This window comes from Cebus imitator, unplaced genomic scaffold, assembly GCF_001604975.1.
Source record: "Cebus imitator isolate Cc_AM_T3 unplaced genomic scaffold, Cebus_imitator-1.0 Scaffold4, whole genome shotgun sequence".
In the NCBI taxonomy this organism is placed as follows: Eukaryota; Metazoa; Chordata; class Mammalia; order Primates; family Cebidae; genus Cebus; species Cebus imitator.
Genome location: NW_016107319.1, coordinates 5,918,170 through 5,932,022, shown reverse-complemented (window position 1 = coordinate 5,932,022; position 13,853 = coordinate 5,918,170). Strand labels below are relative to the sequence as shown.

The 13,853-nt window shown below is 40.5% G+C and overlaps 1 protein-coding gene across 2 annotated transcripts in view; it reads left to right on the top strand.

Annotated features, from left to right (window-relative positions):
* The first annotated feature begins 12,689 nt into the window (after positions 1–12,689).
* The window catches only part of MGAT4D (MGAT4 family member D), a 53,283-nt gene continuing 52,119 nt past the window's right edge, over positions 12,690–13,853 (top strand). Inside the window, exon 1 of one of the 2 annotated variants that reach the window (XM_017534251.2) lies at positions 12,690–12,848. In XM_017534251.2, coding sequence (XP_017389740.1) covers positions 12,755–12,848 — 94 coding nt within the window. In that variant the 5' untranslated portion in view covers positions 12,690–12,754. The remainder of the gene's footprint in view (positions 12,849–13,853) is intronic. The other variant, XM_037740769.1, reaches the window with a different exon arrangement.

Here is a 13,853-nt window from a genome sequence, read left to right as displayed (position 1 = left end):
TGTGCTTATGGTAACTTACGTGCCACGGTTAAAAAAGCGCTTTCATCTGCGTTGAATCTTAATTTTGTAAAGTAATTATTAATAGGTCCACTTTATGCATGAGAAAAGGGAACGGGTTACTTGACTGGCCAAACACGTGACAGATAAGGAAAGTCCATGTGTTGAGAAAATAAGTTGGACTTTATCCTACAATACTGTATATCTGAAAGTTAATTTATCAAATGTGTATTCCCTAACTGGTTGTTTTTGTTGAAAAAGTAATTTTGTGGTTCCTTTTTTAAAAACCTCAAACAATAAGATTCTTAATTCAACAAATATTTGTTGGTTGTTAGCCCAGGCAGTGTTCCAAAAGGCAGTCAAACACTAAACAAACAGGTAAATATTTAATATGTCAGATGCTGCTAAATGTTAAGGGTATTAGGGGTTGTTAGTTAAGGGGTAATGGGGAGTCTGTGGGGAAAGTCATTACATACTGTGTGGTCAAGGAAGTGTCAGGATTAACGTGGCATTTCGGCCTTATTGAATGAAGTAACGGAGTTTACCGTGGGAGTATCTGGAGGAAGAGTGTCCCAAGCACCAGAATGACAAATGCAAAGACCTTGAGCTGGGAGCGTTTTTGAAATGTTGGAAGAAGACCAAGAAGGCCCGTGTGCTTGGAGGAGAAAGAGCAAGAAGGAGAGTAGAATATAAATAAAAGGACAACTGATATTGAAAAAAAATTCCCCCATCCACCCAAAACTCATGGTCCCTCAGTCACCTTGCTCAGAAGCAACCAGGTATTACTTCTTGTTTCTACTTCCAAAAATTATTATGTGCAAGTGTATATAGGTATATTCCTTCCAAAATCCTTGAACTGAAGCAAGTGCTACATACATTCCCCCATCTGAGCCAGCATTTAAAAAATGGACTAATTGTAGAACACTAGCCATGTGCAGGGTGCATAAGCCATCATCCCTTTCCCCTAGAGGCAACCAACAATGAACGTGGTAATGAAGTCTGGATAGACACTATAACAGTCATATCACGGAACCTTAAATCTTAAAGAGAACTTATAAGTACCATCTAATTTAATTTGTTAAATTGTAGATTAAAAGATTTAGAAAGGCAAAGTGTACAGTCGATTGGGCAAATTGAGTTATAAACTAACTTCTATTTCAGGAGGCTCTCTATTATTCCATAAACTTTTGCACAGTAGAAGGTGAGATAATTCATGCGTAATCCTTTTGCCTTTTCAGACTGCTACACTGAGTGTAGGCAGTGCAGGAGAGGAACTTTCTGCTTCTTGTTTTCCTGCTGCCTGCTGGCCCACTTCCATTCATGTTTTTCCGCAAGAGTAGAGAATGCTGATATGTTCTGTCAGAACATGAGAAATTGATTGAACTTCTTTTATTGAAAGCAGGGTCACTGTACATTGAAATTTCTTATGCATACCAGTTGCCTCTTCTCTTTTCCACTATTCACGTGCGTGTAACTGGCAGATATATTAAACCAATCTTGTTTCTCAGGAAAGATTGTCCATCTCTATTTCTTATTCTCTCTAGTTTTTTGTTTGTTTGTTTGGCTAACTAAAGGGTCATTATATTGTAGGATTAAGATTCTGGTTTCATAGAGAAAGTGGGACCTTCTCCATCTAAGTCCCCAGGTTTCTCAACCAAACTATGTGCATCTGCCTGGCCTTATTAAATACACCTACATACAAACCAAAGGCAATAGTGGAATGAAATTTGGAATGAAAAATATATTTTTGATTAGCACTGAGTAATCTCTGCTTTCTTGAATTCTCAGAATAAACAGCAATGGAACTGCCGATTTCAGAAACTGCTTAATGGAAACAGTTCTTTGGTATGACTGCTAATCATCAACTTGTTGCAGTGGTCAGTATTTGATCCACAGAAGACCCAAATTAAATATCAATGCCCCTTTTGGAGGGTGCGATGTCTGAAATGCCTTAAAATTATACTGAAAAGAAAAACTTTATATGCATTTTGTTAACAGTGCTCTGTGGAGGCATTAAAAATATAAAGGGCAGTGGCAACCCAACTTGGTTTTATGATGATCAATGTTGAGCTTCCCTGAATAATATGCCTCTTCCCCTAACTACTGTAGACATTGTGATTAGGGGAAACTCCTCATGCATAGATTCCCAGTATGATAGTCTTAGTGAGAGGAGAAGGATTCGAATATACAGAATGCCAAGGCAGATTTGTTCTCACAGCTACTGATCATGAGCTTTGTCAACAAAAAGAAAGTTTAAGCTGTTCGGAAGAAGTTAATGGGCTGGGGTGGAGATAGTAACCAGAATAAGAGAAAAAAGCACTGAATCAGGTAGAATGATTTTTGAAACTTCTTTGAAGGATGGGTGTGGGAGGGAATAGAGAAGGAAGAAATTGACAGGATCCGTACAAAGGGTTTGACAGCACGTTAACAATAGCTTAGAGAAGGGAAACCTACTCTAGCTCCTGCACCCACTGTACCTAAGTTACCCTATCAGATCTGTTCCAATTATCCCAGCCTCGATGAGTTTAAAGGCAGCAATGATGAAAAAAATTGGAAAATGAAGTGTATTTAGCACAGGATAATGATTTTAACGTGCCTATTAAGGTTGTGGGTAAAAGGATAAATAACAAGGGAGTTCCAGGTGTAGTGACCATGTCTGTAATCCCAGCACTTTGGGAGGCTGAAACAGGAAGATCACTGGAGCTCAGGATTTCAAGACCAGCCTAGTGAGACCTCTTCTCTACAAAAAATAGAAAAAAAATAGTCAGGTGTGGTGGTGCACACCTGTAGCCCCAGCTACTTTGGGAGGCTAAGGTGGGAGAATCACTTGAGCCTGGGAAGTTGAGGCTATAATGAGCCATGATGGCACCACTGCACTCTAGCCTGGGCAACAGAATGAAAACGTGTCTCAAACAATAAAAAGAAAAAAAGAATAAGAAAATCTTGAAGGAGAAGAAATCTTCATATGTCCCCTGGCGGGGGGTCCAAGATTGTATGATTTAAGTTAATGTTGAATGGCAGAGGATAGTGAAAACCTTTTTTGGAATTACTGGATGTACCATAATGATGATGTAAAATGTACCATAATAGCAGAATAAAAAGACAATATTAGGGTATGAAAATGGAAGTTTGGAGTATATTGAAATGTTACAGTAGGTAGTGCCAGAATCACTACAAAACTACAGATGAAGAAATAAAAAACAAAAATCCAATTTCTGCCTTTATCTGTGTTGATGAAAAGCCAAACTCAGTAAAATACTTGAAGATATTTATTCTGAGCCACATGTGAGGACCATGACCTGTGACATAGCTCCAGGAGGTCTGAGAACATGTACCCAAGGTTGCTGGGTTACAACTTGATTTTATACATTTCAGGGAGATGTAGACATCAGTCAATACATGTCAGATGTGTATGGGCTTGGTCCAGAAACGTGGAACGACTTGAAGTTATGGGAGAGGCTTACAGGTCATAGGTAGATTCAAAGCTTTTCTGATTGGTAATTGTTTAAAAGAGTTCATTTATTATCTAAAGACCTGGAATCAACAGAAAGGAGTGTCTGGTTTAAGATCAGGGGCTGTGGAGACCAAGGTACTTACTATGTAGATGAAATCTAACAGGTGGCTGTCCTTAGAGGCAATAGATGGCAAATGTTTTCTATTTAGACCTTTAAAAGATGCTAGACTCTCAGCTAATCTCCTTAGGATCAGAAAAACACCTAGATAGAGAAGGGGATTCTCTACAGAATGCAAATTTATCCCATAAGAAACAGCTGTGTAGGGCCATATCAACGTATTTTGAGATAAAATACTTTGATACTTCTAGAGCCTGCTATATCTGTTGTGTGATGCTATGCTAGAGTAAGTTTGGAATTTCGTATCGTACTGCTACAGTCTGCTTTTTCAGTCTTAAGATTTCTGTTTCAATATTAATGCTCGTCAGTTGTGCCTGAATTCCAAAGGAGGAGGATATAATGAGGCATGTTTGACCCCCCACTTCCCATCATGACCTTATCTAATTTTTCAGTATTCTTTGAAAGCCCGTTGACCAAGAGGAGGGGTCCATTCAGTTGGTTGCAGGGCCTTAGAAATTTATTTTTGGTCTACACCTGAATATGTCATGAGAATGGATGTGATGAAAGCTCTTGTCTTTACCAGCTTAAAGCCAAGCAAAATGTCTTTAAAAGATAGAGAAGTCTGCCCTCCACTTGGTTTTAATTAATCAGGCATTATGGAAGCCCTGAGTCTCACACAAACTCCCCTTTGTAGTAAATAATCAGGGAGTGTTAGATTCTCGAAGGACACAAGAAATATTATCTTTCATTAAGAAACAATGGGAGGGAAAGTGCTAATCTCCACGAATGCTTTCTATTAATCCTATGTGACCCAGGAGAAAAAGAGCAGGCTTTGGAGATAACAGTTAACTATCATCATTTAAAAAAGGTAGTTCCCATGATTTAAACAAGTGTCTGTTGTGCTAGGCATTGTACAAGCTGTACAAGATGTCCAGCAAGATAAATATTACTGTTTTTTGTGTGCTAGATTAGGCTAATGCTATCCTTCTGATCTTATTCAGAGAGACATCAACCACAGTTTGTTTGTACATGAGAAGGAATGTAATATATCTTTAGGTCCCTTCCCCATGGATATCCATCTGCTCCAACTCGCTGCTACAATTTGGAGAAATTAGATTTCAACATAATCATTATCCAAATTAAGTTAATTCATTATATTGATGGCACTAGGAGGACTTCCTGCTTTGAGGGGAAAAAAGAAACTCAGAATTGGGGCCACAGTGGCAAATAAGACTAGTGGGATGGTTAATCAATTCAGCTGAGATTCAGTCTAGCCCAATCCATAAAATTCCTAAAAATAATTTTGGGTTACCAGAGATATTCTACAAACAGTATTATGTTCCCTTTAGGACCCTGCCAATAAAAAGAAGACACAATATCTTGAGGGACTGTTTGACGAGCTATGAAAATTTGTAAGGGGCAGTGGCCGAAATATGCTAGGGGGACCTCAGGATTCCAGCACATTCACGCATGATTTTAGAAGTTTCTGACACTGGAATACAGTACATGCAAATTAGAGGCTTTGACTAAAATATAATACTACCACCTTGTGGCGGCCACTGGGATTTTTTTTTGACACAGGAAGTTCCTGACAATGGGGCTAGAGAGCCCATTTACTGGCATGTTACTGGACTCCACTGAAAACAGTCCCCATAACTTAAGAGCATCAAATTATATTAAGATTTGAACTGCCTATTATATCACAAGTGATATAAAAATTAGGTTGTAATAAAGAGAAATCTGCACGATACAATTTTCGAAAGAATTCATGTCACGAGAGGTGCCTCTGGGGAATTATAATCCATACATGAGCAGGTAGCATCCTTGCTTTAGAACTAGCTGATTAGCAGATCCCTTCTGTTGCTGAATGATCTAAACCTCATGACTCTCCACCAAATAAAACAAGTTTTTTGGTTTATCCATGAGAGTTCCTGTATAGCAGGACTGACAGTATAAAAGTCTGCTATGATTTGCTATACCTGGTAAAAACCCAGTCAAATAACACAACGGTAAATTCATGCAATGGGCTGAGTTGAGAACAATGTTCATGACAGTGGAAGAAGAACAACTTAGTTTTTTTAACCACAGGGCAATGTTTGGATATTTACAGTGTCAGATAGTAACCAATTATCTAGCTATGTGGTACAAATTTGATCTTTTTTTTTTTTTTAAAGAAATGTTGTCTTGCTCTGTCACCCAGAGTGCAGTACAGTGGCACAATTATAGCTCACTACAGCCCTGAACTCCTGGGCTCAAGCACTCCTCCCACCTCAGCCTCTCAAGTAGCCAGGATTATAGGCACAAGCCACCATGCCCAGGAATGTGAGAATCTTGATAAGCTAACACTAAGAATACCCCAGTGCAGGGGATTTGACTGTGGAAGGCCTTATGGGATTTCCATGGAGGATGATAGTGGGTCAAACAGATGCCCACAATAATAATCAAATTGACTCAAAAGATGAATAAAATGTGAAGATGATCACCTGCCATTTCCTAGAAATAGTTACCTTGGCAATTTAAGTAGGCACAGTGGTGCCAAAGCCATGCAAGAATGGATGAAATAATTATATATTCCACCTATTCCTTACTAAGCCACTAATATGGTAAGAGACAGATGAATGCTAACCCAAAAATAGCCATTTAAAAATGCCCTTTGGGAAAATCTCCTGGGCACAGAAGTCTGAGCATATGGGCCAGTGGACTATATAGGATTGCCGTTTGTAGCCCCCCAGAAGATTCAAATAAGTTTAACGCATATGTCATCTTGGGCTAAGGCTGCAGCCACAAACACTATCAAGGACTTGGAACAGTGTATTATACAATCATTTGGTTCCCTATCATACATCTCACTCTACTAAAGAAGGTGTTCCATGTAGCCACTGTGCAGAAGTAGCCCCCTCCACAGAAAGAATCCCAACATGATTTGGGCATGTCAATAACATATTCAACCTATGGAGGAATTGTCAAATTGATATGAGAACAGATAATTGAAATATTTGTTATTAAAAATACAGTATAAAACACAGGCCATGAAGCGCTGGCTGGTTCATTCAGGTGACTGTGTGCTCTGTCCAAATATGAGGGGAAGTAATGGAGAAACAGATTTAAAAAGGCGTTTAGGTGCTAGAGAAGGGAAGGAAGTCTCTCTCTCTCTCTCTCTGTCTGTCTCTCTTGCATTTGGGTGATCCAGTGGAAGGAAAAATTGCTGTCCAAGACAGAACTTCTATTGCTTTGAACATATATGTACATATTTTTCAGGAAACCCCTATGCTCGGTAGTGACTTCATATCATGTGGCCAAACAAGGATTGGCCGTAAGTTCATCAACTTCCCCCACTCACCTCAAGTTGTGGGAATATAACTACATTGTACTTGACCAAGGCAGCCCTGCCACTTCTTCCCAAGAATGGACAAAAGGCAAGCTTCCTACTGCTGTTTTCTCTGGGGGTTGACAATATGACTGAAAAAGAGGCCCCTGCCTAGGAGACCACGTCTGTGTTCTGACAGGTGACAAATGGAAAAAAGATGAAATATTAAGATAAGAAAAACAGCAGAACAAATAAACGATGACGCTGGGGAAAGTACTGTCACTCTGAGCCCCCTTGAGTGTCTCAGGGTGAGAGAATAATACACCTGAGGCTCAGGTGTAAAGCCACATCATGGTTGATGACAGAATAAACCTTCAGAACTGTTCTCCTCCCAAATCAAATTAAAGCTGATGTACATGTTTGACCTGAAAATTCTGCATGGGTAATCTGGAGAAAAACTGTGACACAGAATCGCTGAACCCCTGTCTGAATGGTAGCAGATTGGCACTGTTTTTTTCAGTTGTATTTATGGGTTATGATTATTTTTTTAGTTCCTTTCTAGGCACTTTATGTGGTTTCCGAGCTTTCATTAGGACCAGGACTGTCCATGTCAATAACATTCTACCTATGGAGTAATTGTCAAATTGATGTGAGAACAGACCTCCTGGGGCTATGTCACAGGTCATGGTCCTCACATGTGGCTCAGAATAAATATCTTCAAGTATTTTACTGAGTTTGGCTTTTCATCAACACAGGTAAAGGCAGAAACTGGATTTTTGTTTTTTATTTCTTCATCTGTAGTTTTGTAGTGATTCTGGTGCTACCTAATGTAACATTTCAATATACTCCAAACTTCCATTTTCATACCTTAATATTGTCTTTTTATTCTCCTGCTATTATGGTACATTTTACATCATCATTATGGTACATCCAGTAATTCCAAAAAAGATTTTCACTATCCTCTGCCATTCGACATTAACTTATATCATACAATCTTGGACCCCCCGCCAGGGGACACATGAGGATTCTTCTCCTTCACGTTTTTCTTATTCTTTTTTTCTTTTTATTTTTTGAGACATGGTTTCATTCTGTTGCCCAGGCTAGAGTGCAGTGGTGCCATCATGGCTCATTATAGCCTCAACTTCCCAGGCTCAAGTGATTCTCCCACCTTAGCCTCCCAAAGTAGCTGGGGCTACAGGTGTGCACCACCACACCTGACTATTTTTTATTTTTTATTTATTTATTATTTTTTTTTTTTTTTGTAGAGAAGAGGTCTCACTAGGCTGGTCTTGAAATCCTGAGCTCCAGTGATCTTCCTGTTTCAGCCTCCCAAAGTGCTGGGATTACAGACATGTTCACTACACCTGGGCCTCCGCTTTTATTTATCCTTTTACCCACAACCTTAATAGACAAGTTAAAATCATTATCCTTTGCTAAATACACTTCATTTTCCAATTTTTTTTTCATCAGTGCTGCCTTTAAACTCATCGAGGCTGGGATAATTGGAACAGATCTGATAGGGTAACTTAGGTACAGCGGGTGCAGGAGCTAGAGTAGGTTTCCCTTCTCTAAGCTATTGTTAACGTGCTGTCAAACCCTTTGTACGGATCCTGTCAATTTCTTCCTTCTCTATTCCCTCCCACACCCATCCTTCAAAGAAGTTTTAAAAATCATTCTACCTGATTCAATGTTTTTTTCTCTTATTCTGGTTACTATCTCCACCCCAGCCCATTAACTTCTTCCGAACAGCTTAAACTTTCTTTTTGTTGACAAAGCTCATGATCAGTAGCTGTGAGAACAAATCTGCCTTGGCATTCTGTATATTCGAATCCTTGTCCTCTCACTAAGACTATCATACTGGGAATCTATGCATGAGGAGTTTCCCCTAATCACAATGTCTACAGTAGTTAGGGGAAGAGGCATATTATTCAGGAAAGCTCAACATTGATCATCATAAAACCAAGCTGGGTTGCCACTGCCCTTTATATTTTTATTGCTTCCACAGAGCACTGTTAACAAAATGCATATAAAGTTTTTCTTTTCAGTATAATTTTAAGGTATTTCAGACATCGCACCCTCCAAAAGGGGCATTGATATTTAATTTGGGTCTTCTGTGGATCAAATACTGACCACTGCAACAAGTTGATGATTAGCAGTCATACCAAAGAACTGTTTCCATTAAGCAGTTTCTAAAATCGGCAGTTCCATTGCTGTTTATTCTGAGAATTCAAGAAAGCAGAGATTACTCAGTACTAATCAAAAATATATTTTTCATTCCAAATTTCATTCCACTATTGCCTTTGGTTTGTATGTAGGTGTATTTAATAAGGCCAGGCAGATGCACATAGTTTGGTTAAGAGACCTCGGGACTTAGATGGAGAAGGTCCCACTTTCTCTATGAAACCAGAATCTTAATCTTACAATATAATTACCCTTTAGTTAGCCAAACAAACAAACAAAAAAACCAGAGAGAATAAGAAATAGAGATGGACAATCTTTCCTGAGAAATAAGATTGGTTTAATATATCTGCCAGTTACATGCAAGTGAATAGTGGAAAAGAGAAGAGGCAATTGGTATGCATAAGAAATTTTAATGTACAGTGACCCTGCTTTCAATAAAAGAAATTCAATCAATTTCTCATGTTCTGACAGAACATATCAGCATTCTCTACTTTTGCGGAAAAACATGAATGGAGGTGGGCCAACAGGCAGCAGGAAAACAAGGAGCAGAAAGTTCCTCTCCTGCACTGCCTACACTCAGTGTAGCAGTCTGAAAAGGCAAAAGGATTATGCATAGAATTATCTCACCTTCTACTATGCAAAAGTTTATGGAATAATAGAGAGCCTCCTGAAATAGAAGTTAGTTTATAACTCAATTTGCCCAATCGACTGTACACTTTGCCTTTCTAAATCTTTTAATCTACAATTTAACAAATTAAATTAGATGGTACTTATAAGTTCTCTTTAAGATTTAAGGTTCCGTGATATTACTGTTATAGCGTCTATCCAGACTTCATTACCACGTTCATTGTTGGTTGCCTCTAGGGGAAAGGGATGATGGCTTATGCACCCTGCACATGGCTAGTGTTCTACAATTAGTCCTCAAATATGTATAATTTCTATATTTGGGGAACATTTCATGTCTTCTGTTTTGAAACATGCAATACACTGTCGTTAACTATAAAGACAACTACTCTGCTGTCAAACATTAGAACTTATTCCTTCAATGTAACTATATGTTTGTACCCATTTACCAGCCTTCCTTCATCCTCCTTACTGTTTTCAGCCTCTGGTATCTATCATTCTACTCTCTGTCTCCATGAAATCAACTTTTTAAGCTTCTACATATGAGTGAAAACACGGATATTTGTCTTTCTGTGTGCCTGGCTCATTTCATTTAACATAGTGGCCTCTGGTTCCATCCATGCTGTTGCAAATGATATTATTTCATTCTTTTTTATGGCCAAATAGCACTCCATTACTAAATTATTGTGAACGTTATTTAATCTTAACCAACTTGAACAGCTATTATCCATCCCCCTCTTACTGATCAGGAAGCCAAATTTAGGGAAGATTGAAAACTCTTCCCAACACTATATTGTTAGTGAATGATAACACTGTTTACCTTCAAACACAGTGTAAAAAATAGTTAGATTTTTAATGTGGACATTCTATTTTCCCTTCTAATAGCACTGTACTCCTTAATTATACTAATTTCTTGAATCCAGAAACTAGTAATTGGCCTATTTGTGGGAGAGGGAGATGTTTTGGAGAAACATTATCATTTTGATTTCAGTTAAGGTGATGTGGCAGAGATGGATGGCTGACACTGAAGGTCTGTAATCTGCTTGTGTGGTAGAGGTGTGGAGGGGAAGCGGCTACCCAACCAGGATCTATAGTTTCCCCTTCTTTTGCCTCTAGTTTTCTCACTAATATAATCTGAACAGAATTAAATTGTGTCAATTCTGGTCAAACTTTCTTCTCCACATGCTTTTTCCTAATCCTTCAGTGGGATGAAGAGGATTTCTAAACCCTAGAGGAGAGGAGAAACCACAGAACGGAAGGGGCTGTGCCTCTGACTGATCATGTGGAAAGCTACAAACCAAGTGGAAACGCTGGGATTAGACATTACTTGAGCAAGGAAAAACAAAACAAAACAAAACAAAACAAAATTCTATTAAACCATAGAGGTTTAGTTTAGTTGTTCCTGGAGCTGGTATTAACTAATTAGTCACTGATATGTTTAAACCAAAGTTAGGAAGCAAATAAATAGTGAATATGAAGAAAATGTATTTACTTGAATTTGTGATTTGTATTACATAGTTATAAAGATTTGATTTATAATGGTATGTAGTTTATATTAAAGTGCCAAGTGTACAGAAATTTTTAAAAAGCAATAAGTTTTCCTTTCTATTCTTTGGATATAAAAATGTTTGTCCAGTTATAGTGACACTGCATTTAAAGAGTTTGTCATATGAAGTCTCAGTGGTTTAAGTATTCTTCTATGCTTGGCACCGTGGTCTCTTCAGGTTTTCCAACAGAGATGGACTATGTGGATAAATTAAAGCACTAGCTTTAGATAGCTCTCCTGGTTTTCTCCCTCTGATACCGACGAAACTATTAACACTCAGAGGCAATTAGAGCTCAACTTAGAAAGATTTAATAACTAGAAGCCCTTGACTATTAAATTAATTTTCCTTAACTTAGCATTGGAAATGATCCCATTAATTCAATCTTCTTTGAATATATTTCTCCCTCAACCATGGGTGTAACTTAGAATCGTTTTGGAAGCTCCTATCCACAAGTACCTAGGGACAGATATCAAAATGAAAGACAGAGACCTTACATCACACTTGTCCAACCCATGGCCAGCAGGTAGCATGTGGCTCAAAATGATTGTAAGAAGAACTATGATGCCACTGATAAAATCGAGGGACTCTGGGAAAACATCTATTAATAGCTTGATGAGGAAATTTGGACATCTTGAATCTGATGTGGGACATCCAAGCTTAAGGGCTGGGTAGGCGGCTGAAAATGCAAAACTTGACCTCAGGAAGGCAGTGAAATGCTGAGTGTGGAGATACCTCTTTGTGCTGAATAGCTTCCTTCTCCCACCCCAATCTCCTGTTTTCTCCAACCTGCTCCACAGCCTAGAAGCCAGGTTTGTACCATCTAGTACATCAAGCTGAACTTCCCTGTCTTCTGGTTTTCAGTACAGCTCAGCCAAAGGCAAGCGCCAACAGACTGAAGGGGTGAAGGAGAAGACAATTGAGGTGTGTCTTTCTCTGGCTCCTTGTTTTGAGATCTGGCTGGGTCCCCGCTCAGTGGAAAGTCACAGCTCCTAGTCATTAGCACATGAGAACATGCAGGCTATAATGGCATCCTCAGGCTGGCCTATGTTCAAATCTTTCTTCCCTCTCAAGGGGACAGAAACGAGCCCTTCCAACGTGGAGTGATTTGAAAAATGTTTATAACCAGACTGCCAGTGAATCCTCAATGAGAGGCGGGATTAGAGGGGAGAGGTCAAGGAGCCCATAGTCTCATTCTACTGATGTTCTAGTGTTTCCCAGATTGGGTAAAAGTTTGATAAGCTACTCCAGGAAAGTCGCCTAAAAGTTACTGCGCAGCCATCACAGGCCAGGCAATGGGGCGCTTTCCTTACTGTATCGTTAGCAGCCCTGGCCAACCGTTTATAGCACGCGCTGAACCCTAGAGCAGGAAGCAAAGGGTGCAAAAGTTCTGTGGGAAGGCGGCTTCCCGGGGCGGGTGTGCTGGGGACCCACGCGGCACCGCGGGGAAGGGGATCCGCGCGCTCAGCCCCGTGCCGGGCGCTACCCGCCACCTCCGCCCGCCGGCCGCCTGCAGCCCGGCCAGCGCCATGAGGATCAAGCCCGTGAACCTGCCGATCGCCCTGGTCGCCTTCGTGCTCTTCAGCTTCTCCTGCTTCTGCATCTACAAGACGACTCAAACCAGTAAGCGGCGGGGCGTCCTTCCGCCTTCTCTTGCGCCTCCGGGTCTTCGTGGTTGCAGGAACGCGGGCGGGGCTGGGTCGGCGAGTGCGGGAGCGATGCGGGAGGCTGGCGACTGCAGCTGAAGCTGGCCCCTGGAGTCCCGCGTCGGAGCCTTCCCGAGGCCGCGCCCACGCTCGGGTCAGCGGCGGCTGTGCTGTAACCCGCGCCCCAACCTCCTCCTCCCCGGCCGTGCCCAGCCGGCGCGCGCGCGCGCGCTAACAGATCTAGCCCCAGGGACCGGCCGCTCCGTTTCTTCAAAGGTTGAAGGGCCCCATCTGTGCCCTGCTTTTCCCTTCTCCTCTTCTTCCTTCTCGAAACTGTGACTGTCAGACCCCAAGAACTGCTGTTACACAACCGGCATCTTTCCTCTTTCGTGTTCTATTTACATCACCACGCCACGCTTCCTGCCTCCCTGGAGTGTTTTTTGCGGAGCTGAAAAGGGGTGGGATGAAGGAGAGGGACGTCACTGACCACCTACAGCCCTGGCCCAGCGCCTGGACTTCTCCGATGGACCGCCCGCCGGCCTGCGTTCCGCTCCGACACATAAGATGGAATTTCTCCTGACCCATAGAAGTGCCAATTTAGGAAACAAAAGTATAAGTTGCCCAGTTTAATTTCAATTTCAGATAAACAATGATTTATTAGCATAAAAAATTGCATGGTACATAATTATTCTAAAACATGTATATCTTGTTTATTTGAATTTCAAATTTAGCCAGGTGTTCTCTATTTGATCTTTCAACCCTAGTTGTCCGCGGTGTCACATTTTAGCGTTCAAGTAGTTGAATTTTTCAATTTTAAGACTTAGGAACGCTGTAAATGATGAACCCATCTTCCAAGGTTGCTTTTGGTTGTTTTCAGTTACAAATTCATTTGCATTATTGAACACATGTATGACTTAGGTGCATACAAGCTAATCTTGGTACGAGTGGCTGAGGTTGAAGTTTGGGAGAGGCTTCATGTTTT